At 38.3% G+C, this 26220-nt stretch overlaps 2 protein-coding genes across 2 annotated transcripts; both read right to left on the minus strand.

Annotated features, from left to right (window-relative positions):
* Positions 1-3414: 3414 nt before the first annotated feature.
* Positions 3415-12089, minus strand: kifbp (kinesin family binding protein). The gene is made up of 13 exons (XM_084931899.1): positions 11562-12089; positions 11139-11237; positions 10910-10989; positions 10764-10822; positions 10496-10620; positions 8056-8149; positions 7684-7796; positions 7274-7423; positions 6931-7005; positions 5533-5695; positions 5251-5425; positions 4988-5173; positions 3415-4828 (listed from the first exon to the last, which is right to left on the minus strand). Exons 1-13 carry the CDS (start codon positions 12072-12074, stop codon positions 4690-4692), a joined length of 1971 nt encoding a protein of 656 aa, XP_084788025.1. The 5' UTR covers positions 12075-12089; the 3' UTR covers positions 3415-4689.
* A 2422-nt stretch (positions 12090-14511) lies between these two features.
* On the minus strand, positions 14512-17939 carry mpc1 (mitochondrial pyruvate carrier 1). The gene is made up of 4 exons (XM_084931912.1): positions 17731-17939; positions 16208-16304; positions 15786-15918; positions 14512-15441 (listed from the first exon to the last, which is right to left on the minus strand). Exons 1-4 carry the CDS (start codon positions 17803-17805, stop codon positions 15417-15419), a joined length of 330 nt encoding a protein of 109 aa, XP_084788038.1. The 5' UTR covers positions 17806-17939; the 3' UTR covers positions 14512-15416.
* Positions 17940-26220: the final 8281 nt, after the last annotated feature.

The following is a 26220-nucleotide window of genomic DNA, read 5'->3' on the forward strand; positions in this document are numbered from 1 at the left end:
TGAATTTGTGACGTCTGGATGGACGTTTTGTGGAACAGCCTAACCCAGTGACCCAATGCGCATCTGTGTGGGTGCTTCCGTTCATGTTACTGTCAGCAGTCTTACTCAAATATTTGCTAAGTTCTTAGACAAAGGCAGAAGTGGCACAGTGGCACAAAGACTGCATTCCTTTCTTTGGCTTTGTTGTATCAAAAAACAAGGGATTAATCATTTTAATTCAGTTCAGTTTAGTGTATACAGTCGTCAGCTTTACAGCAGTTTACTCTTTCCTTCTTCTCTCTCTTCTTTTTCTGCCTGTTTCAGCTGACACAGCAGTAGGAAGTGGTAACATCAGTTGCTATCATTTTCTTCAGGAAATGACACACTAGCCTGCCCAGCCTTGCCTCAAACACACACATACGCACAGGCATACATGAACTTATTTATGAGGCTCATATAGCCGCTTACACAATCCTGCTCTTCTCTGCAATACTAAATATTCGAGTTATTTGAAACAAAGCACTGTCTATACATTCACTAACATTTGTTGCAGTGCATGTGTTCCCCTGCACTAGCCAGTATGAACTATATCTATAAACAGTCATATTTTACAGTCATCTTGGTTTCTATCCCCACCACTATTGCACTGTGTGGGATTTGAGTCTATTGTCTGGGTGACAAGAGTTTATGGCAACACAGACTGTCTTATTTTTACACTCTCAAACACAGACAGACAGCAAATGCAAACACAGCCATTAACATATGCGCAAATCGACCAGGATCATTTTACCAGTCCAAGTCGGGGTTTGCGTAGTTACTGATAACCATAAGAACCGATTAACCCATTTTCTTTATAGAAATGCTTCTGCTTCTGGATTCGTGAACCATCTCTGTGTCGTAGACAATCAAAGACAAGAATCTGCAGCGCCATATTGCCTTCCCCTCCTCCTGCTTTGCCTGATCCTAGGAGCGTACGTCAGGTCTGTGAATGCAAACTGAAACTTAACAGTTTAAAAGAAAGAAAACAAAAAAGGTCCTCGTCAATTTTGCAAGTTCACACACATATTAAAACACACTCATTGGCTTTTGTTTGCTTTCTTTTTGCAGTGTCGCCAGTCTTAAGCTCAATCGCACTAATAGAACCAGAGAAAAACATCAGAATGAATCAAATGTTAAAAAAAATACAGGTTTAAGGCACTCACTGGGATGATACATTTGAATTATAAATACATTAAACTTACTTAATTTTTGTGCATCACTTTTGTTTTAATTGTATAAATGTTTAACCATTAACTACAATTATTTTCACAGAAATTCTTTCCACTTCATAAAAAGTGAAAAATCTTTCAGACCTCTTTAGGTGTCTTAAGTTATATTCGAATGCTTGGCAATCCTACAAATATATAGTCATGTGAAAAAAAAATGTTTCCACAGCACTCTTTGCAGTCCTGTGGAAACTAAATACACCCCGTGATTCAGTAGCTTATAAAACCACCTGCAGCAACAATAATTTCAAGTAACTGTTTTCTATGTGACTTAATCAGCCTCTCACATTGCTGTGGAGAAGTTTTAGCCTGCATTGTTGCTTCAGATCATTGAGGTTTGTGGGCATTTGTTTATGTACAGCACTCTTAAGGTCCCACCACAGGATTTCAATCAGTCTGAGGTCTGGACTTTGCAACATTTTGATTCTTTTCTTTTTCAGCTACTCTGCTTTACATTTGCTGCTGTGATCTTCGTGCTGTTGCAGTTTCAGCCAGGCTTTAACTGAATACTTTGGTACACAGAGGAGTTCATAATCGACCGGGTCCCGTGGCTGCAATACAAGCTCAAATCATCTGCCCTGCATCGTGTTTGACCTTTGCTATGTGTGCCGTTTGGTTCTCACCAAATTTTGCATTAACTGTGCATTATAGCCAAACAAACATCTGCACTTTGGTCTCACCTGTCTACAGGACATTTTTCCACAAGTCCTTTGCTTTGTTTAGAGTCAACATTGCACACCAAAGTCATATTCTGCTTAGAGAGAAGAGGCTTCCAAACAAGTAATACGTGCTCCCAAAAGGTTGATTCTGTTCATCTGGACGTAACGTTTTCAGTGGGGAAAATGTTTCGTCATTCATCCAAGTGACTTCTTCAGTCTCAGCTGACTGCAGGTTTCCCCAACCTTATAAACAGTACATTTACAAATAACTGAAACTAGCCAACTGAATGAACAATGGACTGTGAGGTCAGTTGTTGATCACCTCACAGCCCACGGTTCATTCAGTTGGCTAGTTTCAGTTATTTGTAAATGTACTGTTTATAAGGTTGGGGAAACCTGCAGTCAGCTGAGACTGAAGAAGTCACTTGGATGAGTGGATGACTTGGATTATTTACTTACCTGGATGACTGAGCATGCATCAAGACGAAGTCATACCTGCTCCGTGTTTTTTGTCATTTTAATGTCTAGAATTATAAAATGTCTGCTCTTTAGAGTTGGTCACTCTTGTCTACATTTGATTAGCAGCACCTGGCTACTCCTGACCTTCTTGATTCCTCTGAAAACAATCTTGTAAAAACTTTCTTTTCACATGAATGTAAACAAGAACCTGGAATTTCTGAGCCTGAATATTTCTCCGTAAGTGTGCAGCATTTTCCGCTAAGCGCTCTTGAACAGGTTCTTGCTCACAGTCTATTAGTGGTAATTGTGTGATGCCGAGCAGGTTTGCCAGTGCATGTTTTGACAAGTATTAAATGGGGAGCATGAAAGCAGAAATTGGGCCGTGTTATGCTTTTACATAATGTGATAAAAACACAAATACTCTCTTATGGCAAAGTATTTTTATTTGCATGCTTGTGTAAGTGGGTTTGTATAAGGAGCTGACGCAGAGGGTAAAGGATGTAACGATGTTTGTTATTTCCCAAAATAAATGTGGTAAATAGATGTTGGTTCTTTGGAAACATTACGACATGCATACATCACTCTGTGAGGGAACCTATTCGTTGTGTTTCTTTCCATTTGTCTGAAACTATGTCGAGTAAGGACAAGATATTTGATGACTTAGTTAAACAAAGATTAACGGTTTAAACAAAAAAGTTAGTCATCAGTTCTGTGACTGCCATGTTGCTTCACTGCTAGGGAAGATACATAACTGCATATCTGGTTGGCAATCAGTGGTTTGACGGCCCACACATCTGACCTCTGTTGCAACACATTCTAAGGATTCAGCTAACTTCAGTTAACCCCAAATCCATCATGTTTACTGTAAATAGCTTCTAGGAATGAAGCTGTGTCGCCTAACACACTTTAGTTTAGCTGCACATAGTGGTAAATATGTAGCCCTGTAACATGTATAGAATGTAAAACCTCTTGAGGTAAATTAGTAACACTGAGGTATAAATTGACCGGAGTGCAAATGACAGGCGGAAGAACAAAGAAGAAGAAATATGAACTCGACAAAAAGAAGAGCACATGCACTTTTCTTTTTTAAAGGCGATCACATAGTCACAGTGAAGTCAAGACATTTTAACAGACACAGCTTTAGACATTTCTCTGCATTAAGCAATCGAATAATCTGGCTTAATAGTATAGTCCTTAAAGTCATCGGCACCCAAAATTGAGATAATTTTAGTTTGTTACTCAGAGCCACACCTTGTGTTATATGAAGGCATACCAGAAAAAAGTTGGTTTAACACTTAGGTTGTCACTGCAAGTAAAAAAAGAAAAGAAAAAAAGAAAGCAAACCAAAACTCCCCCAAAAACTCAAAAAAAAGACATGTTGCTAATGTGGTACAAGTGTGAATTAGCTCATTGGTTTTATATCGCTAATCGCTATATGTTGTGCATAAAAACTGGATGATAAGGTTCCTCAGACAGGAAGAAAAAACGGTCTGAAAAAAATGAACCTCATGTTATACAAATTATGTCTACTAAGCTAACACCAGTGTGATCAAGTCCACTCATTAATGGTCGTCTTGTCAGTCAGTAGCACAAAATAGATGAACTCTCTTAACGTTACCTCAGGCTGGTCGCAGTACGCCATCACACTTATTTCACCATCAGACACTTGTAGTGCACTGAGTGCTTTATAGAAAATAAAGCCACAATAAATTAAAACCAATATGATTAACATTAGAAAGCGTGTATTAATCAGACTAGGGTCAGAGGCCAGAGGGTGCTGGAATAGTAAGAATTTAAAACAAATTACAATTTAACAAAATAAAAAAACAAAACACTGTTTTGCAATAGCAGCATCTGATATTTTACTTTTAAACCTACAAAGGCTGTGGCTGTTTGGTTTGTTGTACTCTCTTCCACTGCAGTTAGGAGGAAAGAAATGAACTAGAGTGAAAAATGAGATCAGATTGTCGCCCATTTGATCCAAAGATGTTGTTTTTTTCATAACTTATCCAACCAGTTTTGACTTCTTAGTAATACAAAAGAGACACTTGTGTTTTCTTATGAATGTTTAACAGGATGCATTTTCTTTGTAATGAGACTTAACGGTAAATTAACCACAAAGGCTACTTCACAGCGGCGAGCAGGTATTTACAGCCGGGTATGTATTCAACAGTGAAAGCAGCATGCCCACTGCACAAAAAGAAGCTAATATAAACACAGAAGTCAGTCAGTTTCCATTCAGTTTTTAGATGGGAGTGTCCGATGAGCGCCTAAAAATTATGACTTTAACTGGATTACTAAGCAAGTGACGTAAAGAGTGTATTCTTTCAGTTGTTTGAGGCCATCCTTGCTTTGAGACGGTTGATTTTGAGAGGGAGGAGGCCGGCCATCTCCTTACTCAGCTCCAGCTCTGTCTCCACAGTGGCTCCTGCCTCAGGGTTGGCCTCACAATACTGCACCACATACCTGTACAACAGGTGGAAGATGGAAAATCAAACATCATGGCAACTAGCAGGATGCAGTTGATCTAAATAAGTCTTTTTCTATTCTATGCTTTGTGCAATCTTAAAGTCCTGCCAACTATTTTTATATCTAACTGCCAAAGTGCTGGATGAATATTCGTACTTGTAGTTTTCCAGAGATTTGTTTAGGTTGTCCAGTTGAACAGTAGGTGAGGTGCTGATGAGTCGGCTGTGTAGTCGAGCCACTCTGAAGCGTGCGACCAGAGCTGGTCTGAGAACTTCCTCCTCCAGGCGCTCTGGAAATTTCCCTTCTGGAGAACACAGAGAGTCTAAGAACATCTGGAAGTACCTGAAGAGAAGAAGATACAGAAATTACTCAGACATGAGTAAAACAGACCCACAGAGAACAAATAAAAAAGTACTTACTTGGCAGAGGCAGAGCAGAGATGGTTAAATTTCTTAATGGTGTGGTTATCTAGAGACTGTGTGTCTGCTTGTCGGTTGGCCAATGCAAGTTTTAGGTCCATCATTTCATTGTAGGTCTCAGCCAATTCGAACATCAACTGTCTGCGGATCATTAGGTAGTACTGTGCGTTCAAGTCTACAGAGAAGGAAAGAAAAGTTAAGTCAGCTAATTGGTCATTTGCCTCTGTTCTTCCTCAACTAAACTTCATTAGAAAAGACATGACAGTGTCTTTAAAGAAGTACCGTTGCAGATCGGCTCCAGCATGTCCACCCTTCGTTTGTGCATCTTGCAGCGCCGCTCCAGATCCTCTTCAAAGAAGGCCAGGGATCGGAACAGAGCACTGTGATCCTGCAAAATCTCTATGTGGTCTGTCACATAGCCATCCATCTGAAAGTAGTCCTTGGCCTTTCAGAGTGAAACAATAGAGATACAGTCAAAAAAAAAAACAAAAAACAAAACACCTAACAAGAAAAAAAAATTCCCTTCCTCATGCTTCTCTTTATGAGTGAGTTTGGGTGGGGAACTATTGCTTTTTCTATAATATAAAAGCAACCTTAAAGCCAACCTCACACATTAACCACTGGGTCACAACACCCACGTACACATTTCAGGACCACCAAAAAGTACGGCTTTAAATACACGTTGTGGGTTCAGTGGTTGGTGTTTCTTTCTCACACATGAACAGCAGAAAATATTTGAACGAGGGTAAACACGAAACTGGGATCAAATCTAACTCAGGATTTTTAGTCTTTAAGATGTGCACTTAATTTTTACGTCAGCTAGAAATAAAATGACAGATCAACTGTAATGTGAAATAAAGTCTCATTGGATACAGTAAGGGTGTCAAACTCATCATGAAAAGTGGGCCACATCCAGCCTACTTTGGTTTTAAGTGAAACAAGTGAAACTCCCCTTTCTGTCAGTGTACAGCCCCATTGAATCCAAGAGTTTCAACAGAAAGTTTCAAGTTTTCTACATGATGAAGAAAGATCGCTGCAGCAAATCCAAGAAATCTGTCAACATGACTTTTTATGACTAAACTGTAAGTGATAGGCATGTAAAATGACAGAAAAATAGGTTGTTGATTGTCCTGTTTTTGGTTCATTTTTTAAGTAAGGACACATTATAAAAAACAAAACAACATACATACATATATATATATACTTCAATCATAAACAGTGAAAAAACAGGTACTTTTTTTATCATTTCATTGTTTATTTATTACTTAGTTACTTTGGTTTGGTATTAATGGTCTTTACCACAGAAAGCTGTAAAATTTATGAAAATACCGCTATGCCATTCTTCAGATTTTCCAAAGCCGTCCAGTGGGCTGTATTTAGAGGGTCAATTCTGACCCCTGTGCCTTATGTTTAACACCCTTGACATATACAGTAGTATCTTGCAGTGCTGTTTGGGCTTATAAATGCTTGCCAAAAACAAACAAATGTGTACGTTTGTACGCTGCATTTTCTTATGTAACAGAGTTATATGATTATCTGTACATCTTGTATGGGATTATAGTGAATTATTGTGCAACCTTGTTGGGTGTGTCTGTTTGCTTATATGATCTTTTCACCACTGTGTGTGTGTGTGTGTGTGTGTGTGTGTGTGTGTGTGTGTGTGTGTATATATACACATACCTGTGTGACATGATTCTGTCCTACCAAGAATACAGATCTGGCCTCAGTGAAGTCCAAGGGGAACAAACACATCACCTGCAAATAAGAAAGCTAATTAATTTGATTGCTCCTTCTGCATTAGCTCGATTATTAATTTACAAAAGGCTATGCTTCATTCTTCCTTAATAGCCAGATTTTTTAACTCTCCCCTCAGTAAAAAAAATGAGTGAGACTCTGTAAACACACTGTCTACAAGGCCTGCAGCATCATGCAGAACCAGTAGCATTATTCTTCTTAACAATAATACCTACAATATTTACAGTTTTAGTATCAGCAGAAGAATTATCTGGCACAAGATTCAGACCTTCTCTTCAATGCTAGCAATAGAGTCAAAGGTGTCTTCAGAGCCAAACAGCAGAGCACTCTTCCTGCCCTTTTCTTCTTCTTCCTCCTCACGTCGTCTAGCTCTCTTCAGTTCCTCCTGACGATCGGTATCCAGCTCACCGATGTTGTCCTGAATATGCACAAACACATGCAAACAGACTGCATTTTAAGATAAAAACAAAACACCAGTGCAGATTAAAGATGCAGAAAGAGATAAACACACAGAAAAACAGATGTTCCACATGACAAAATACTCTAAGACCAAGAATGGTCAACTTGACGTGACAGTGCTTAAAAAATGTTTTAACTGAGACATGACATTCTGCTGATAAAGTTTTTGTGGTTAGTGTCACGACAAACACAATAAAGCCACACACATCTATGCAGTACCTCTAGCTGCTTCTTGGCATCCTGCAGAAGGTTCAAACAGTATTTTATCCAACATCTTGCGATCTCTGCTCTCTTCTGTCTAAGATGTTCCCTGCGTTCACTCTCTGCCTCATCTGGGTCAGACCAGAAGAGAAAAAGATGAAAAAGATGTTGAGATATGCCACGAGATAGAGAACAAAGAGCAAATATGTCTGAATGATGTAAGGATGGCATGAGGGGTTCGCACGGACCGTGCCGAGGACAAGAATTTTAAGTTGTCCGCTTTGGGACACAGTTGCATTTTCTCCTGTTTGACTCAGTGTAGCTGATGATGGGTACAAAAGCAAATGAGCATTAATAAGTATTTCAAATTAAGTTGGTATAGATAATTACTCTCTTGTGCTGCAGCCTCAGAAGGAACCTCGCCTGCCAAATCAGAAATAACAGTAGCTGCTGAGAGGCAGTGTCTGCCTTCCATGTAGCGGCCCTAGAAAACACAAAAGCACAGATAACTACACACCCACTTCTCATCACTTCATCTAAAACAAACTACTGTGACAGGAATGGCAAATAAACCAGACATTAAAAATATGCTTCTGTACATCTGAACCATAAGAAAAATACATAAGAGCTGGAGAACATTTTTTTTTTTTTTTAAAAAGGTAAGGTAAAGGTTTATTCTCTTTGAACAGAATAAACCTTTCAAGATTTATTCCTTTTAAAGCTTAATCTTGGATATTTCTATAGTAGCAAACAACTACTAAATATGAAGACTGACTCATCTTTATTCAAATAGAAAGTGAAGCTATTGAAATTAGGAATGTCGTTTGGTGTCCGGGGTGGAGGTAGGCAGCATTAACCTGGTGTGTTTTATGTCTGCAGGAGAAATCGGAGCTCCTTGAAAAAGCACCAGGAGATAATGGAAACAGCACACGGAGACTTGCTCGCTGTGTGGAAGCAATATGAACCAGCGAGCCACTAATGCTGCTTAATTTTACCATGCTGTGTAAAGAGTGGAGAATAGATAAGAGGATAGCTTATCAAGTCAATATTTTTGGCTAACTGGGCCCTGAATAACGAAGCATTTCAACATATTCAGGGTATTTTTCTGTTATCTGAATTTACTTGCCCAGGCGATAAGGATAAGAGCTCAAAACGAGGCTAGTTATCAACCCACAAAATGAATGCAGCGTCTCCTGCATTTGGTTTTCTAACCAACGAACTAATCTAAAAGGGACATTTCACAGGTCACATGACTTTTGTTCCACAAAAGTCCCTATGACTGCTGCTTACTCCGGAGATGTTAACAAATGGTGATTAGGAAGCTATAAAGAACAAATAAAATCCTAAACCGTGCCAGTAAAATCCAACACTTTTGCAAAAACAACAAAAGATGAATGTTGCAGCAATTTGTTAACAGTTAATCGTTAGCGCGCAGAGCAGTAAAATAATCATTTTGGTTCAAGTTTTTTAGTTGCCGAGTGGCTTCATAGTGCTGTTTATTTCTTAGGTGACAGCTGCACATTATAGCTCTGAAACTTAAAGTTTACTGACCTATAGCCTAATTAAGCCGATGTGCTTAGTTTTTTCGGCAGATCAAATAGGTACTCTGCAATTCAGTCCGTGTAAAAGAGACTTAGCAGCAGATTAGAATCAAGTTTAACAACATTTATACATTTTCTAAATCAATAAATTAACATATGCATATTTCTGTGAGACTCAGTTTGAACTTTCAGTGGTTCTAGTAAGGGATGGCTTAAACTGGACATTATTCTCTCAGCTTCAGACTCTATACTGTTTAAGGGTTTGAGAATAAAGATTAAATATAAAAACAGAAATGAAACATAGATTTGATATGATGTCACCAAGGGCAGTGTAGGGGTCCTGCTTTAGGATCAGACAGTAATGCTTACACAACAATGCAACAGTTTTAAAATTGTTCCCTGTCAAAAGAAAATAATACATGCAGTAAATCTGAATGTAAGAATCTATATTTATTACTGAATCAGAAACACAGTGACTTTAGATGGTGATGAAAAACTTTAGACCAAACCTACTCTGCCTGCAGAGATCCAAGGAATTTTAGGAATGGTGACGCTATGTTCTGGAGAACTGACTGATCAGTAGACTGTGATTTTAGAGCTGTTGATCTCCAATCTGGAACTTAGCCTGCTCCAGACGACGTTACAGTATAAGCTACCATGACAAGTTACTCCGGTAAGAAGTGAAACACCTTTGTAGTGCAGAAAACTCAGGGTTATTGCTGAAATTAGCTGGATAAGACACAATCTTTCTTCTTACTACAAGCTTCTGATCTGGCTGTGTGTGTACGCTATAGTATGTTAGTTCCTGTTAGCCTTCCACAGAACTCTTAAGAGACAAGCGTGACTTCCCACCCTGCACTTTATAAACAAGATGGCGGAGTCCAAACCAGGACGCTAAAAAATTTGATTTTCATCTACACCATTTATAAATCAATAAATTAAGATGTCCTGCACGTGTCCAAAGCATCTCAATCTTGCCTCTCTAACTCAAACCTATATTATATTAATTTCTAATCATGTCCATACTGCTGATGAAAATCTGAGCATCTTCCACTCGGCACTGCCATCAGCTCCAAACACAGCAGGTCTCACTACCATCTTGTTAAACCTCCCTTTTTACTCTTGTTACCATCATCTGTGACATTCTAAGTAACTCTTATGTGACATCTAGTGGTTGTGAATACTGCATGCAGCACTTTTAAAAGAAAAAGCATTTTATATAACATGCAGAATATCTTAGGTTGCAGATCAAATGTCTATAAATGACTTTAAACTGGCTATATGCTTACCTTAGTGATGTAATACTGGGATAGTGTAGCAGCATTTAGAGCCCACTCCATTGGAGTAAACTGATTTAACTGTAGCTGTCTCTGCAGGGTTGTGTGGCAGTAGGTAGCGGCACGCTCAGTTTGACCTGAGAGATAAAACTATAGTTACTATAGTTATTACAAGTAATTTACATAGCAAATTAAGGGTCAGATGCAATTTCTTGTTGTTTCATCAGTGTAATTTTTTTTTGTGTGTGTGTGTATTATCCTTAAACAATCTAATACTCACCCAGGTTTTTATAAACTTGAGCAAGGTAGTACATGGTATGGGTGTAGGCCAACTCAAACCTATACACAAGGAAAGCAGAGAGAGACAAAGGGACTAAATAAAAGCAAGGAAATAGCAATAACCTGGAAATCTGCTGTGGAAGTTACCTCTTAATCCTTTCCTGGTGAGTCAGCAGGCTCTCCTCAGCAGCAAAGTACTCTGTCATGTCAGTGGGAGGACTACCATCCTGAAAAAAGAAGAAATTAAATGATGAAGAGGATTTACCTATTGTGATTGCAGCCATACTGTGGGGGCAGCATTACCTTCCTGAAAACTAATATTTCAATCAGTCCTCATTTTTTAAAAATAAACTTTTATTCAGGAAATCAGCCTTGCCTCCTTCATGTAACGTTGATAGATGGATTCTGCAGTTTCGAGGAAGCCCTGTGCAGTCTCTGTCTCATCCCGGCCTGCCCAGAGGATACCCAGCTGGTTCTGAAAACACAAGGAGACAAGACATGAGCATCAAATGATCATGCATCATCATTTTTTTTAAGAGTCACACCGCTATAGTAGGAGCTACTATAGCGGTGTGACTCTTAAAAAAAATGTAGCAGTGCTTTATTTATAACGCTTCACAAACACTCTGATGGAGTGTTTTCAAAAATCATCCATAGCATTATAATCACATGTCACAGGGTTAATACATATTCTTATCAGTGATCATACCATAACTTCTGTATGTAGTGTAATTTTTTTTATTTATGTGTTTTAAATAGCAGCTTTGTATTATTGTAAGAAAGAAACGATCAACGTTACCCTAACGTGGATAAACAGGGACACATTCGGGGACGACACTCTGCATCTCTCCAGCAGCTTCATGCAGTTCATTAGGTGCTCCTGCCCGGCTGGAAGCTCCTCCGTGTCCACATGGTTGACGCCCAGGTAGTATTCCACAGCTCCGAGTTTTGCGGCCCGCAACCCGGCTGGTGAATCACCGCTGAAGCCCTGGCCGAACAGGTCCTCTCTCTGCCCATCCACCGGCTGCTCTGTCGGCCGTTGGTCGCCGCTCTCTCCGCCGCCTTCCTCTTCACCTTCGCCCGCTTCAAAATTCTTCAGCGAGCAGTATATTTCTCTGAGAAGCTCCCTGGCTTTGTATTTAGAGCGGAAGGGGTCATTTTCTGGGTCGTTTCGTGATTCTATTTCTGTGAGATTTTGGGCGTTCGTGAATTTGTCGCAGATAGCTCTCCATTCGTTGCTGTTGAAGGACGCCATGTTGGTCCTCTTCGGCGTTCTGGCGCAGTTGCGTGCTTCTTGTTGCGTTGCTGCCATCTACCGGAGGTTGCTCTCTCTGGACATGTGAGTTTCCTTCCTTCCTCTGAGGTCTTAGTTAATCCTGTTTTACTCCATTAAAAGCATTTCTTGCCTACATTTCGGAGTTCTATTGCAGCTTTAGATTGTAATTACAGTTATGGTCAAATCAAAAGGTCACTTCACTTTAATCATTTTAGAAGAAACAAGGATATTGCTGTCACATTAGCACATTCACATGAGGTGAAACACAACTTTGCACTCCTGTTTATGGCCAACAAGAATAACACACATCAAGCATAATACATACAAAAGATCAATAAACAGATTATTTATTTATTAATATACATGTGATTTTTTTTCTTGTCATTTTTTTTGTAGTGTCAGTAGCTGTGTATAAGTTGTGTAATGAACAGCAAATATAATCATTACCATTATTACATTACCATGCCTACTTATTTACAACTTCTCTAGAGGTAATGCATATGATGTAGCTGTAGGCATAAAGACAAATTATGTTTTAGAAGGATCTTCACTGACCACACCATCTGTGACGGACTCATCTCCTCTGTGAAGTGAACACCGAGGAATCTGGTGCTCTTCACTCACTCCTACTGTGACACCAGCAGTGCTGAGCGGGAGGACAGCCTTCCTAAAGTCAACAATCAGCTCTTTTGTTTTGTCAACATTGACACATAGATTCTTGTCCTGGCACCAAAGTGTCAGTCGTTGCACCTCCTCTCTGTATGCTGCATCACCATCATCACCTGTTTATCACTTCCACACAGTAATGTTGTAATAAGCACAATGTGAAGGTACTTTTGTGCATTATGGCCAAATCTCCACTTTGGTCTCATCTGTTAAAAAGACGTTGCTCCAGAAGCCTACTTCAAGGGCAAATTTGCAAATCTCAACCGAGTTGTCCCGTTCTTTTTAGAGAGAATCTTTCTCCTGGCAGCCCTTAACAACAAGCCATACTTGTTCGTTTTTTTTTTGTTTTTTTTTAATTAAACTGTAATGAACGTCAATATGTAACATGCTGTCTGAGGCCTGTAGAGGCTCAGATGCAGCTCTTGGGTATTGTGCAGTTTCTGTGAGCACTGAACAGTCTTTGGGTGGATCTGAATGCTCCAGACTAGCAAACGTGCTGATGATCAGCTATTCAAGTGCACAGAGTCCTGTGATGAGTTTCATTTTCACATTTACTCTGTGACTCTTCATTCTTCTAACTAGTCTTTACTCTTTTATAAGCTTTCTCAGCTCAGATGTCTGCAGCACCGAGTCTACGTCTTCTCCACTGCTATTGACGACATCTCTAACACCCCTGGCTGAATGGCAGCCCCAAACCATGACAGAGCCTCCACCGTGCTTTATAGATGGCTGTAGACACTCACTGCTGTAGCGCTCTCCTGACCTCCTTTGCATATGATGATGATGATTTAGACTAAATTTGGAGTCATCACTCCATCAAACCCTTTGCACCTGATTTTCAGTCCAGTTCCTGAGTAACTTGGCATACCTCAGCTTCTTTTCATTGTTTGCATTCTTTGACACTATCCCTCCTAATGATGACATGTTCCAGAAGTCTGTTTTCCCGCATCAAGCAATAGTGTTAAACTGAATCTCCCACGAATGCAGCCATTTACTCTTTGTCTTCGAACTGTTACCAGTGAGTCTCTGAATTCCTCTCACAATGCAATATATTCAGTTCAGTTTTAGAATTTATATTCAGTGTTAACTGTAGCTAGGCTCAAAGTGTTAATGCTGTCTTATTTTAATAAACAGCACTGTCATATGCAAAACTAGGGTGGCAAGGGATCATTTTAGGGTGGCACATGCCACCCGTCTAGATCCGTTCCTGATGTAGGACTGCTTTCACCTATTTATGCAGGCGGTTTCTTAATGTTAAAAGGAAATGTTTCCTTCCCATTGTCAACAAGTTCTTGCTCATAATGGTTCATTTGATTGCTGAGATTTTCTTCGCATTATTGTAGAGTCTTTATCATATAATATAAATTGCCTTGAGGGGAATGTTTTAATTTGGTACCAATAAAAATGGAACTAAAAGATCAGAATGCCTCTTCAACCACTGGTTATTATAGTGCAAACAAGCTATTTGTTCAGCGTTAAATATGGACAAAATGTTATTGCTTAATATAGTATATATATCAACTGTTTTTACTGAAAGCCTTGGGTGTACATGTGAACAAAAAGGCATAAAGCATTGACATAGAAATTACAAATCAGAATAACTAACTTTGCTAGGGGAAAAAAAAGTGTCTTCTGTTTATTCAACAGTGGCAATGCTGAGTGTAAATACAGAGAGGTGACTTCTTGACTTTTCCATAGCAGAAGTATCTGATGCAATTAAATGTCAATGGATCACCAAGAGTGACAGAGGACATGACTGAGACAAACAAGAAGTTCAAAGTAAAACAAACAAAACTCAGAAAATAAATTAATTTTGTCATAGTCAGTTTATTTTAACAAACTTATAGAATCCAAATATTAATCAGGGAAAATAACGTGAATTATTCAGTGACAATAAATTAATGGGAATGACACATAATAACACACAGTGCATGTTTGAAAAGCACCGGCAGAAGCAGCAGCTCCTCTTGTCTGGTCATGCCAGATGATAACCTAGCCAGTCTGAGTTTGTACCATGATTATACTGCTTTATAACGTCGACAGTTTCACCACATGAAAAGATGTAACTATTGATTTTGTTTTAAACATTTGTTTGAATGTATTTTGACACTTGTGGGAAACTAGTTTGACAAGTTTCCCGCAGATATACTCATATATACAATTTACAGAATAACTTCCAACTCAAAAGACAAACAGCTTAACCCCTGTGTGTTCTGAATTTAACGGGAAAAAAAACAAACAAAAAAAAAAAACCCACACATTTCAAAAGCGTGACCTCAAGTTTGCCAAAATTAGACAAATAATTGTTCGTTTTGTTTAAAAGTGTGCCAAAGCAAGTAGATCTTGGGTGCAAGACATCTTACTGTCAGGCTGATTAGCCTTGTGTACATTCTTCCACATTATATTTTGGTGCGTCATATTGAATGTTGCCAAAAAAAAAAAAAATAAATAATAATAATAATAATAATAATAATAATAATTCACACCAATTGACCTTAATTTATAGAGCAAAGCATCCGTTTTTAATCCCCGTTTTTAGTAAAGTGGCTGAAACTTAAGGTACAAATCATGATAACGTCAAGTTTGGTTTTTTACTAAAAAGAACGGAAGTGCAGCAGTTTACTAATTAGATAAGTTCAGAGACAAGATTTCAAGGTTTAGGTGAGTGTTGAAGCAGCACAGTGCCACTCTGGAGTCCATCTGCATCAGGGACTAAGAGCCCATCTTCTTCTCCATGCTGAAATACAGAAACGTAAGGCATTAATGTTTCTATTATCATATCTAATGTTGTTGGGGTTTTTTGTTTGCTAAAATCTAAAGCACTGCAGTTAAATGATGAAATACTGATCTGGGTTAAAGGTCACAGTGGGAAAACAGCCAAAGTAAACAAAAGCTGTACCCTCAGTCAGAATTTGAACCAGGGCTCTTGAATCAGAGTCCTGATATGTGACATCATGTGCACAGACTTTGCCAAAAACACAGTCCTCACATCTTGCAGAGTTATGATCTTCTATGAACAGGTGATTGAAAATTAGAATGTACTTTAAAAGAAACCAACCCCAGAACAGAAAAGTTTCTTACTTGTATTTGATGAGACGGCTACCCTGGATCAGTTGGGCTGACTCATTGGTCAAATGGCAAGCGAACAGTAGCCAGTTGCGGGGTTGCACTTTGTAGGCAAACCTCATGAACAGCAGCGAATAACAGCACAGAGCTGAGGAGAGAAACCATACATTTAATAGAACCATATTTTCTTATATACCTACTACAGCTCTAACGTTAAGTCTTTATATAAGACTCTTCGACATCTTAACAGGAAAGCATGGAGATCAAAGAAAATCTTAAAACAAATCAATAGACCAGTGCAGACATCACGGCTTCTCTCAAAGCCTTCTTAGTAGCCTTGAGATAAAAGAACCACTAACAGCCCAAAATATATCAATACTAACTAGAAAATTATTAGAATATTGCATGTATACTGGATGTATCTGTGACCATCTTACCAAAGGTCATTCTGCCACTGATAATTTCAGGGCTCTTCTTCATATCTGTGATGGCAGCGATAGGAAGACCCCAGTTTGCTACAGGACCCCAGAAATGCTGCAAAAAGTCACAACAGTCATGTCAATGTAGAGAAGATACAGTTACTAATAAATTACATCAAAAGGATAAAAGTAGAAAAAGGGGAAAAGAAAAAATATGCCTAAATCTATTAAACAAGACTTTTCGAACACCACAAGAAGGAGAAATAATCAAAACTAGCATAAAAAAAAATTTTCTTCAACCACTTTTTCTTAAGTGGGCTTTAACTCCTTCAAGCACAAAATTCATTTTCATTTAACAAATGGGCAGAAAATGCAAAAAAAACAAAAAAAAACAAAAACACTTCTGCTGCACAAGGTAGCACAGACTCATTGTTTTAACTATATGTGAATCAGTCAAGCTTGTGCACTTAAAGCCAGACATAACCGTAAGATAAGGATCTAAAAACTCAGTGTCATATTTTTAAGTCAACACTGTATATGACATACAAGATCAATCAATAGTAAGGTACAGATAAAACTACAGCCTGTCACAGAAAAGGATATACTAACAGAAAAGATGGTAACTTACTGTGCTGTTTGGCGTTTGTTTTATTTTTTTCAGTTCCACATAAAAAAAAGAAAAGAAACAAAGATAAGTCACAAAGACACGATGTCTTTCACACATCATTACAACTTCAAGTAGGTAGCAAATGTCAATATAATTTTGCATTTCTTAGTAAGGATATAATGAACGAGGTAGCATTTTAACACCCGCATAATTAGGTGGCAGCTGCAAGTCCTTAACAAAAGTAAGCAGTAAAACTCGTTTGTGCAGACTGCCAACACACAGTAGTTTTGATTTAAAAGAACAGATATTGCACAAGTATACACCAGACGTCATAACGCTTGCCCATCGATGATTTTAAAGTGTTAAAACAGGCAAAGCTCTTCAGATAACAGTGATAACAACTGTGTATATTTGTGACAAACGCAAACAATGCTGACCAAAGATGCCAAAATTTGGCCTTTACTCCAAATTTCAGACCTGTGGCTAATATGTGGCACGTAAACACTCTCTTACACATTTACCAATATCTTGACAAGTAGCAGGAGCAGATTTCTCCGCCAGCTTTTGACGCAGATTCAGACTTTTAAAGCAGTTCACCACCATCTTAAGAAGCTAACGTTGTTTCACCGTCAGGGTTCGGCCCACTTTCTAGGTTACCTGTTTGTTTTATGGGCTTCCTTATAAGTTAACAATCAAGCTGATAATGTGGAGAAAACACAGGAGACATGGTCGCTCTTGAAAACAAACCAACTTAAAACGAAGTACAAAACTATGCATGAAGAGAGATATCAAAAGAAAAACAAACTGTTTAAAATGTTCATTAAAATTTTGTTATAACTTTAGTTAGGGCAGGTGAACGTTAGCTAACTCTGCATGACTAGCTGTAGCTAGCTTAGCTGCCGTGCTAACAGAGAAATGTTCCGGCTTCTGACACAGACCTCATCAAGTAGTCCCTGAACTCCTTGCTCTTCAAATGTTCAATAGCTTTCCGTGCAATCGTCCCTGCCATGGTTTCACGTTAGGCTGGTGTCTGTCCTGGGCGAGAAGAGCGATCTTTATGTTTCTTTCTGTCGGCTGAAGGGCGACTGGGAGTTCCGCTCAGAGGACGGTCAAATTTCCAACCAATAACATTACGTTTTACGACGCTGACGTAAATACGTGGCTCGACCTCAGACGGCTGGGTGCTGCCCAGCATAACAACCAATCACTGGAGACCGGCACTCCTGTTAAAACCAACGCCCACTATGGCAAATAAATAAAAATTATAAGATCAGGTCAGAACTATTACTCCAGGTAAGGCGAAGTAACTAAAAAAGTGGTGAATGTGCCTTTCTTCAGTCCCGTGTAAAGGTTGGCTGACGCTTTAGGAATTGCTGGAAGACGGCATCTGACCTCTAGAACTTTAGACTACCAAAATATAGTTAGCAAAGATGTTGGTGTAAACATGTGTAAGTCAGAGACAGATATACTTTAGATGCTTCAACTTTTTCAGTAACAAAAGATAAGTATAACCTCCATGGGGGGGGGGGGGGCGCACGTTTTTGGCGACATCAGTTAGTTTATGAGGTAAACATGGAGGTAACTGACTTTAGCGTTTACATTTTTATTTAGTACTGTTTCAAGGTGATATGCAGTAGAAGCCAGCTATTTCTAATAAAAAAAGAAAAATAACGACATCTTCTTAGTTAGGAGTTTCATGATAAAACAGCTTCCTCTTCTCTGTGGAGATTTGGGTGAATGTAAAGTAACCAGAAGTAGTATAATGTGAAAGGCAGAATTCACAAACAGAATTCTTCCGAAATGGCTAAGGCTCACCTTTAACTGATTTTGAAACTACATCTGTCAGTACCTCCACAGGACTCTAGAACCAACGCTCTCAGTTCAGACACACACCTCCTCAAGAGGGATTGGTTTATTTTGAATGATGTAGAAGTTCACACTGGAGTCATGTTGTAGAAGATCTAACCTGTATCTGATTTAGATGCATATGAAAGTAACCCTAATCAGAATTTTAAAAAAGAAAAAAAAATTGCAATATTCATGCTTGTATTTACCCCATAAACCCCAGTCAAATATGTAAAAAAAAAAATTGGTTACCTCCTTCATTGTGAATGCAGCCAAAGTTTGGGACAAGCCTAAATGTGTATTATATGTCTGCTGTAGACATATGGTTGTGTTATGATCTTGAATTATATAATTTTTCTTTTATTAATTAAGTGCATTTTCTCGACATTAAACCGAATACATATGGAACAAGATGTTGCACTTGTCCACCAAACCCTGTTTTCATCTCTAGTTTAGTTTTAGCAATTTAGTTTTGAGCACAGAAAAATGAGCAGCAGCAGCCGTAATCGGGCAATGTTTTGAAAACCTTCATAGCACATAGTGCTGGTGTGTTAAAATTGGTCCAGGATGACAAAAATGCACAGGTGTTGTTTTTAAAATATCCTAACGGAAACACATCCGCTGATTTCCATTTGAATTTAAATAACAGTTTTTATCTTTACTTGAATTTACAATCATCAAAAAAATCACAATTCACATTGAAATATTTTTCTCTCATTAAAACCTCAAATCTGCTCTATTTGTCAAGATTTATGAGTCTGAATCCAGACATAAACTAATCTTTTGCAGTATTTTTGTTACACGCACATTAATGTAAAAAGCACACATGCAAATATTGCACATGCTGCACACATACGCTGATACTTTTCCTTTTCCTGTTTTTAATGTAATCATAATTAATTTGTTATTCATTTTCAGGGGCACCTTTGTACATAAACAAAGCAGAAATGGCATTGTCAATCACACATCAAACATAAGCTCCAGTTTGGTCAATGAACTCATTATTTAATGTGCACAGTGTATAGAATTAAAACAATTTGACTCATGGTATGTTAGTGATGCCAGCATCCCACTGTGGGGTAGGTCCTGCTGTTGTACATGCTGGATCATTGTCGTGGCTTACTGAGAGACTGACTCGTGCTTTTCTTGCTGTGATGAGTCAGGGGACACCATCTGTTGTCTAGAATCATGATTAGGTTGGTGCACTCAAACAACACCAGGGGGCAGTATGTGAACATCATGATCTTAAAGCAAGAAAGTAAAGGTTAGAGAGTTTGCCGTGAAAAATCAGATTCTGTGTACTTGTACCATGAAGAAATTCCCCCATAAATAATAAAAAAAAATTGATAAAAATAAAAAAAGAATTAACTCGGTAATGAATTCTGATTTCAGAATATTTGAATTAAATTTGAAGTCACTTTTGTTAAACCATTTACCCACTGTTAAGAGGTGCCACCTGGATTCAGTTCTTGAATATTTTTGACATCATGGTCCATGGTTGAGTTACACCTCAGCATAGCTCTTGACCAACTGGAAGATCCCAATGACTTTAATGTCTGATCGAAGGCCCTCTGGAGACAGCACCTTGGTTTGCTTTTTGTATAAAAGAGGAAACAAAATGCACTCACTATACCTGCTTAAGTATGAGTGGAGATATGGTGTAAGTCAAGAGAGTTAAGAAATTCCAAGGTAGATTCTCTTTTCACACATAAATTAGTATTAATATTGACATTGTACATGTTAAGGCTATGTTTATTTTTATTTAAAAAAAAAAACAGGCAGTGTTTTGAAGGCAAATCTTTTTTGTCCTTTAAAGGTCTAATTCAAATAAAAAATGGGTTTTGGTACTTGAGAAGAATGTACATGCCCTCAAGTATTCACTCAAGACAGCTGCAATGCAATAACAGTTTCTTTCACCAGGAGAGATGTAGACCTTGAACTGGGAAGTATGAAGTATGCCTCAGGTTAAGTCAGTGGTTCCCAAACTTTTTTTGCTAAGCCCCCACGCACACGCACGCACACATCCTCCAACCACACACACCCATATTTTGCTCCACTGCGGTTTCTTTCACACCTCAAACATTTAGTAAACAATTAAGCAAATACAAGTAATCTGCAATAAATTACAGGTAGTAATAAAATAAACTACTAACTCTTTTACGCTACGTCCACACCTACACGGGTATTTTTGAAAACGCAGCTGTTTCGTCCACAAACGGCGTTTCGAATCACCGAAAACTGAGATTTTTTAAAACTCCTTTTTTTCCGTTTACGTGTGGACAAGGAATACAGAGTTCATCACGCAATGTCAAAGGGATGTGCCTTTTTTCACGTCACGCTGTGCGCACGTTATTGTTTACATGAGATGAATTGCAGAATGGCAGATAGAGACAAAATACTGTTACTGTTAATCTTACTATCTTCAGGTTTTACACGCTTACATATACACACGCAGTTACTGTTCCTCCATTTACAAAGGCAGAGGCGTCACGGTGTGATTATTTTACTGTAGTTGTTTTTTTTTCATGTGTAATAATATTCAACATTGCTATCAATGCATTTTTCAAAAATGCCTCTCTGTGCAAAATGGGTTTAAAAACATAAACAACTGTGGGATACTGTTTGTCGTGATTTGAACAGCCCAGCGCTCCTGACACAGGGAAAACCAATTCTGCAGGGGAGACCTACCTTGGCACTTGTGCAGGTGAAACCAAAGGGAAGATATGCTTCACCATATTTTCTAGTCTTTGGCTTAGAATGAAGTTGGTTTGGAAACATATTCAGCAATGCTTCATCTCCTGCTTTGCGTTTCTGTGGGCGCCCCGTGCTAGCAATGTCCAAGCGTTTTGTCCCCCCCCCCCCCCCCCCCCCCCCCCTTTTCATACCGCGCCCCCCCTAGGGGGCGGGCCCCACACTTTGGGAAGGTCTGGGTTAAGTTGAGTTTACCAGACATATTGTGGTTTATAACTGTGTCAGACTCAAGACATTGGATATGAAATGTCATCACTTCATGATGCATTGTTATTGGACGCTCATGTAAAGTTTTTTCATAATAAGTATGTGGTTATTCTTATGGTCAGTGGTTGGACAGACAGACTGCCCAAAAGCATATTGTTTCTTTCCATGACTATCACTGAAGCATAAAAATGTTTAAAGGCCTTTGCTATACATTAAAGCATAGCCTTGGATTATCTTTAGAACATCGGGGTAAACAATGATACAGTAAATCATACATAGTATAAAAGGTGAAACCATGAACAAAACAACATAAATAACAACTTCCATAAACCTGAGGTACATATGATGCAGGAAAAGAAATTCAAACCTTGTAGTGGCCACGATGAAGAACAGCAGACAGCCGACTGAGTGACTCAGCTTCAAAACAGTTATGGAAGAGACTGTCCATCATAAAACATAATCTGCCTCATTATGGATCTGAAAACATGTCAAATACAGTGTGAAATTACATAAATCACAGAAAAGCCTGTATAGAATGTCCAATAACTAATACTTAAACATTTACATAATAGAAAGGGTTTTTTTATACATCTCAGAGAGTGATTACACACCTGTTCATTAAACCTGCTTATTTTCTTTCCCTTTTTTGTACAATCTGTGTACATTGTGACAAAACTGGGCAAGAAAGAGTTTAAAGCATCAGGTGCTATAACTAGAAAACTAGAAAAATTATTGCCTTTCTTGCTGCGTGTGGCTAAACTGCTTGTCAGTACTGATGGTGGCACATTTCATCATGCTAAGTACCACATTGTGCAAGCAGTTTGCACTGGGAAGATAGACAACAGAGATCTCGCCTTTACCAAGTTGAAACTAAAGTGATTACAAAAAATAAAAATAAAAAAAATTCCTAAACAAACAAATGAATTATGCATCTTCTAGCAACATTTACAATAATACCTTCAGTGGCTACTTTATTAGTTACAACTTGCTAGTTTGGGGTTGGATCTCCTTTTGCCTTCAGAACTGGCTTCAGTGTTCATGCATAGATTCAACAAGGTGCTGGTAACATTCCTCGGGTCTTGTTGGTCCACATTAACACAATAGTGACATACAGATGCCACAATCCAAGCCAAGATGTACCTATACAGTGGCTGTTGAGTGTATACAGAACAAAATTGTAGCTAAATGACTACCCTTCACTCGGCCAAATCAAGTAGAAAATCTAAACCGACACTTTTGTATTTTTAATAATATATAAGCCTAATGCCATGGTGGCAAAGAAAAACAATTATTTAATTTCAATTTATTGTTCCAATGAAGTGTTTCATTTGGTCAGAGGCTTATACAAGATTTCATTAAAAAGTTATATGGCACCCTGGAAATAAAAAATTGGCTAAACTCTTGAAAACCTTAAAAGTCTGCCACTGTATATTCAAAAGGCAGGAGTATGTTGGCCATATCCAGTGGAGGAGTTCCAGCATATACCTCAGATGCAGGATTCCCACAGAGCGATCTCTAAACAACAGGAATAGATAAATACAAGGAAAAAACACAACTGTAACTGCATTAGGGGAAACATTTCCATTATTATCTTGTGAGGCTGCTGTGTCAAAAGAACTCTGCGCTCTGTTTCTAAAATTATCATGGCTTTAAAACTGTGCTGTCTGTTTATCACGTATGGATTGAAGTTTTTATCAGTCACTGCAGCTGTCAATTCCTGCGCAGGGATTTGGGAGTTTAAAGCCCTTCCCAGCAAAGATTAAGTTCCAGCCATGTACACATGCAGGGGTAGTGTGGTAGCAGGGCGTTTAACTGGCAAAGCTGAATCCAGCATGTGCAGATGCATGAGAGCGTAGTTACTGTGTGGAGTGCAAACCTGTAATAAGGGTAAACCAGCATCAGAGGTGCACCAGTTTGTTTGTTTGTTTTTGCCATATTATACATTTATGAGACATTTTACTGCCTGATTTAACAATGGTAGAGCACTTTATGTAGATTTTCTTTACAGCAACACAACGGATGTCAAGTGTACGTCAACCAGCTATTAACACTCTGGATTCTCATCTACTTTGCATTATGAGGTCTCCAATCTTCCATCTGCAATTGCCTGAGCGATGCTTTATATCTTTATTCTTGCTGAGCTGCTTCACATCTGGCTTGGGGTTATCATTATATGAGCTGCAAAAGCTCAAAAAGGAAACAGTATTTTTTAATATATGACAAGATGTCACTGATAAAATATATAACAGCAAATTGTTAAACAGTTTCTAAGAATTGATCAAATTCATGGGATGATTCGGCAGTGACAGCAGTAATGAATACATTTCAGTGTGCAGCTTCATTTTAAAATATTACATTGCCTGCTGGGTGTTTGTTTTATTAAATTATAGCTCTGTGCTGCACAATTCTCACTTCACTTACCTGAAGAATGAGATGGTATTTCCTGGGTAGATATAAAGGGTCCTATGAAGACACACGGTGTTATTTGTGTAAGTGTGCTATAGATATGATAATATGATGATCTTTATTTTTTTACATGTTTGTGTTCATTAAATTCTTCTTTAGGAGCACTTGTCTTGCGTTTAAGGAGTTGCCAAAGAGAACAATATTTTCTTGCATGTGCTGCAGTCCACTGAAGCCCTACTTTTGGCATTATTGGGCTCAAGAGACATAAATTATATGGGTTTTTGTTTGTTTATGCTCATTCCCTTAATAATGAGTTGTAGTGAAGTAGAGCAGCACAGCTGGAAATACTTAACTCCCCCAAAATGAGAAGAAAACCAAACCCGATCAAACTGTTGGCTCGAGCTCTGCTAGGAAACATGTCAAGTCTGTGGTTATTTTTTAGGGTACTGTCAGATCAAACTGCACCTCTTCTCACCTTTAAAAGCACAGGTTAACATAGACTAAACTAAATTAAGTGGGACCTCAGTTTGTTGGTATTGTCATAAAGAAGCTGCATGAAATAGGACGAACAAAGCCATAGGAATAAAATGCACAGAGAAGAAAACTACTGCAGTTTTATTCTTTTTTTCAGAGTGCATCTCTTAAAACTGATGGTCCAGAAGTCAATTTAAATATTTAACTGAGCACACTGTGAGACCAAGAGAGGATATATAAAGGCCTTCTGCATCTGATTTTCTAGAACATTAAAAACTGCCTCTGTAAAACTGGGTATCTTCGCCAGTGGACTCTTGACTGGATCCTGTAGTTTTTGGCAACACGATACTGGTGTAGTGAAAATTTCTCTGATAAAGAATTGACAAATAAGTGCTTGTATTTCACCATTTTATTCATCACACTTGTAAGAGGTCACAATTAATCTTCAAAAATGGCCTCTTCTCTCTATTGTAATTGTTCATACAAAGCAAAGTGACAAATGACTGGCAAGCAATGCAAATCAAAGTGTAAATTACTGCTGCTTTTTCTGCTTCAGAACCACGGAAGGTCCTTCTGTTTATATAATCTCCACATGATCACTCCGGTTTCTCCTTCCAGTGCAAGAACACACAGTGGGTTAACCCTGCCTACCAGGACACAGGATATTCTCCCAGTAGGGATAAAAAAAAGCTGTACAAAATATTAAAATATATCTTTTGAAAATGTAAACATTTGTTAGACAAACATGCAATCTGTGAACAGTATACTAGTATCTTAAAATCTGCTTGGAATAAGGTGATTGCTCTGTGTGAAACAGTCTGTACCATAATACTGATCAAAAAGATGGCTATATTTAAATAAACTGAAAGTTGAAGACAAAAAATGACTTATACTTGCTTCACTGTTGTAACAACCAAGTTTTTTTCTTTTTTTTTTATGTCAACCTCAGCAAAGAAGTTTTATTTTCCACTGAGATATCCATATTTATTTAGCTCTTCAAAACAGTGGAGCTGAATAATGATCTTGAGGATTTGATTTTTGTAGTTCCTCTTCACAAAACTGGTCTTTGAACACAGCAGGCCCATATGTGCGGGTGTGCATTTTTGAGCACCACAGTTTTCTTTTCCTAAGGAGCCTAATTATTAATTCTCCTTCACATCTTTCCTTCAATTTATAATTATTTTCATTTTCATTATTTTCTTTGCCCAGGAGTAGCAATCTCTCAATGACAAAGTTGTCATGTCCTAAAACACCCTGTTTTATTGTCTGTTTTACCCTAAACAGGATCATAACTTGCACATGCTCCACTTAAGAAGACTTTAACTATAGTTAAACTGAAGTTATAGCCTAAGTTAGAAGTTATTACTTTATTACTTTATAAAAACCGTCTTGGCTTTTGCAACCAGGGCTGTCACCTCCTGCTTGCTGTTAAATAAATTCAGCATTTGCAAAAAATAAGACTTCACTTTCCAAACCCAATTTTATAATAAATATTGTTTGTAGAGGGGACAACACGAGGGATTGGCTTTACAGAACATACATGAATGTTGTAGTAAAACAAACTGAGCTGCAGTGGATCATTATGTGACAAGTCCTTTAACCTGTTTACTTGTTATCAGCCATTAACCCTTTCACACATAGTGGTCACTACAGTGGACAGCTATTCAAAGGATGTTTTCTTGCATTCGTGTCAGTGTTGATGGTATAGTTGCACATAAACCACTACATTGGACACTGATGT

Source organism: Perissodus microlepis, chromosome 1 (assembly GCF_051167445.1).
Source record: "Perissodus microlepis isolate ML-2025 ecotype Zambia chromosome 1, ASM5116744v1, whole genome shotgun sequence".
Classification (NCBI taxonomy): Eukaryota; Metazoa; Chordata; class Actinopteri; order Cichliformes; family Cichlidae; genus Perissodus; species Perissodus microlepis.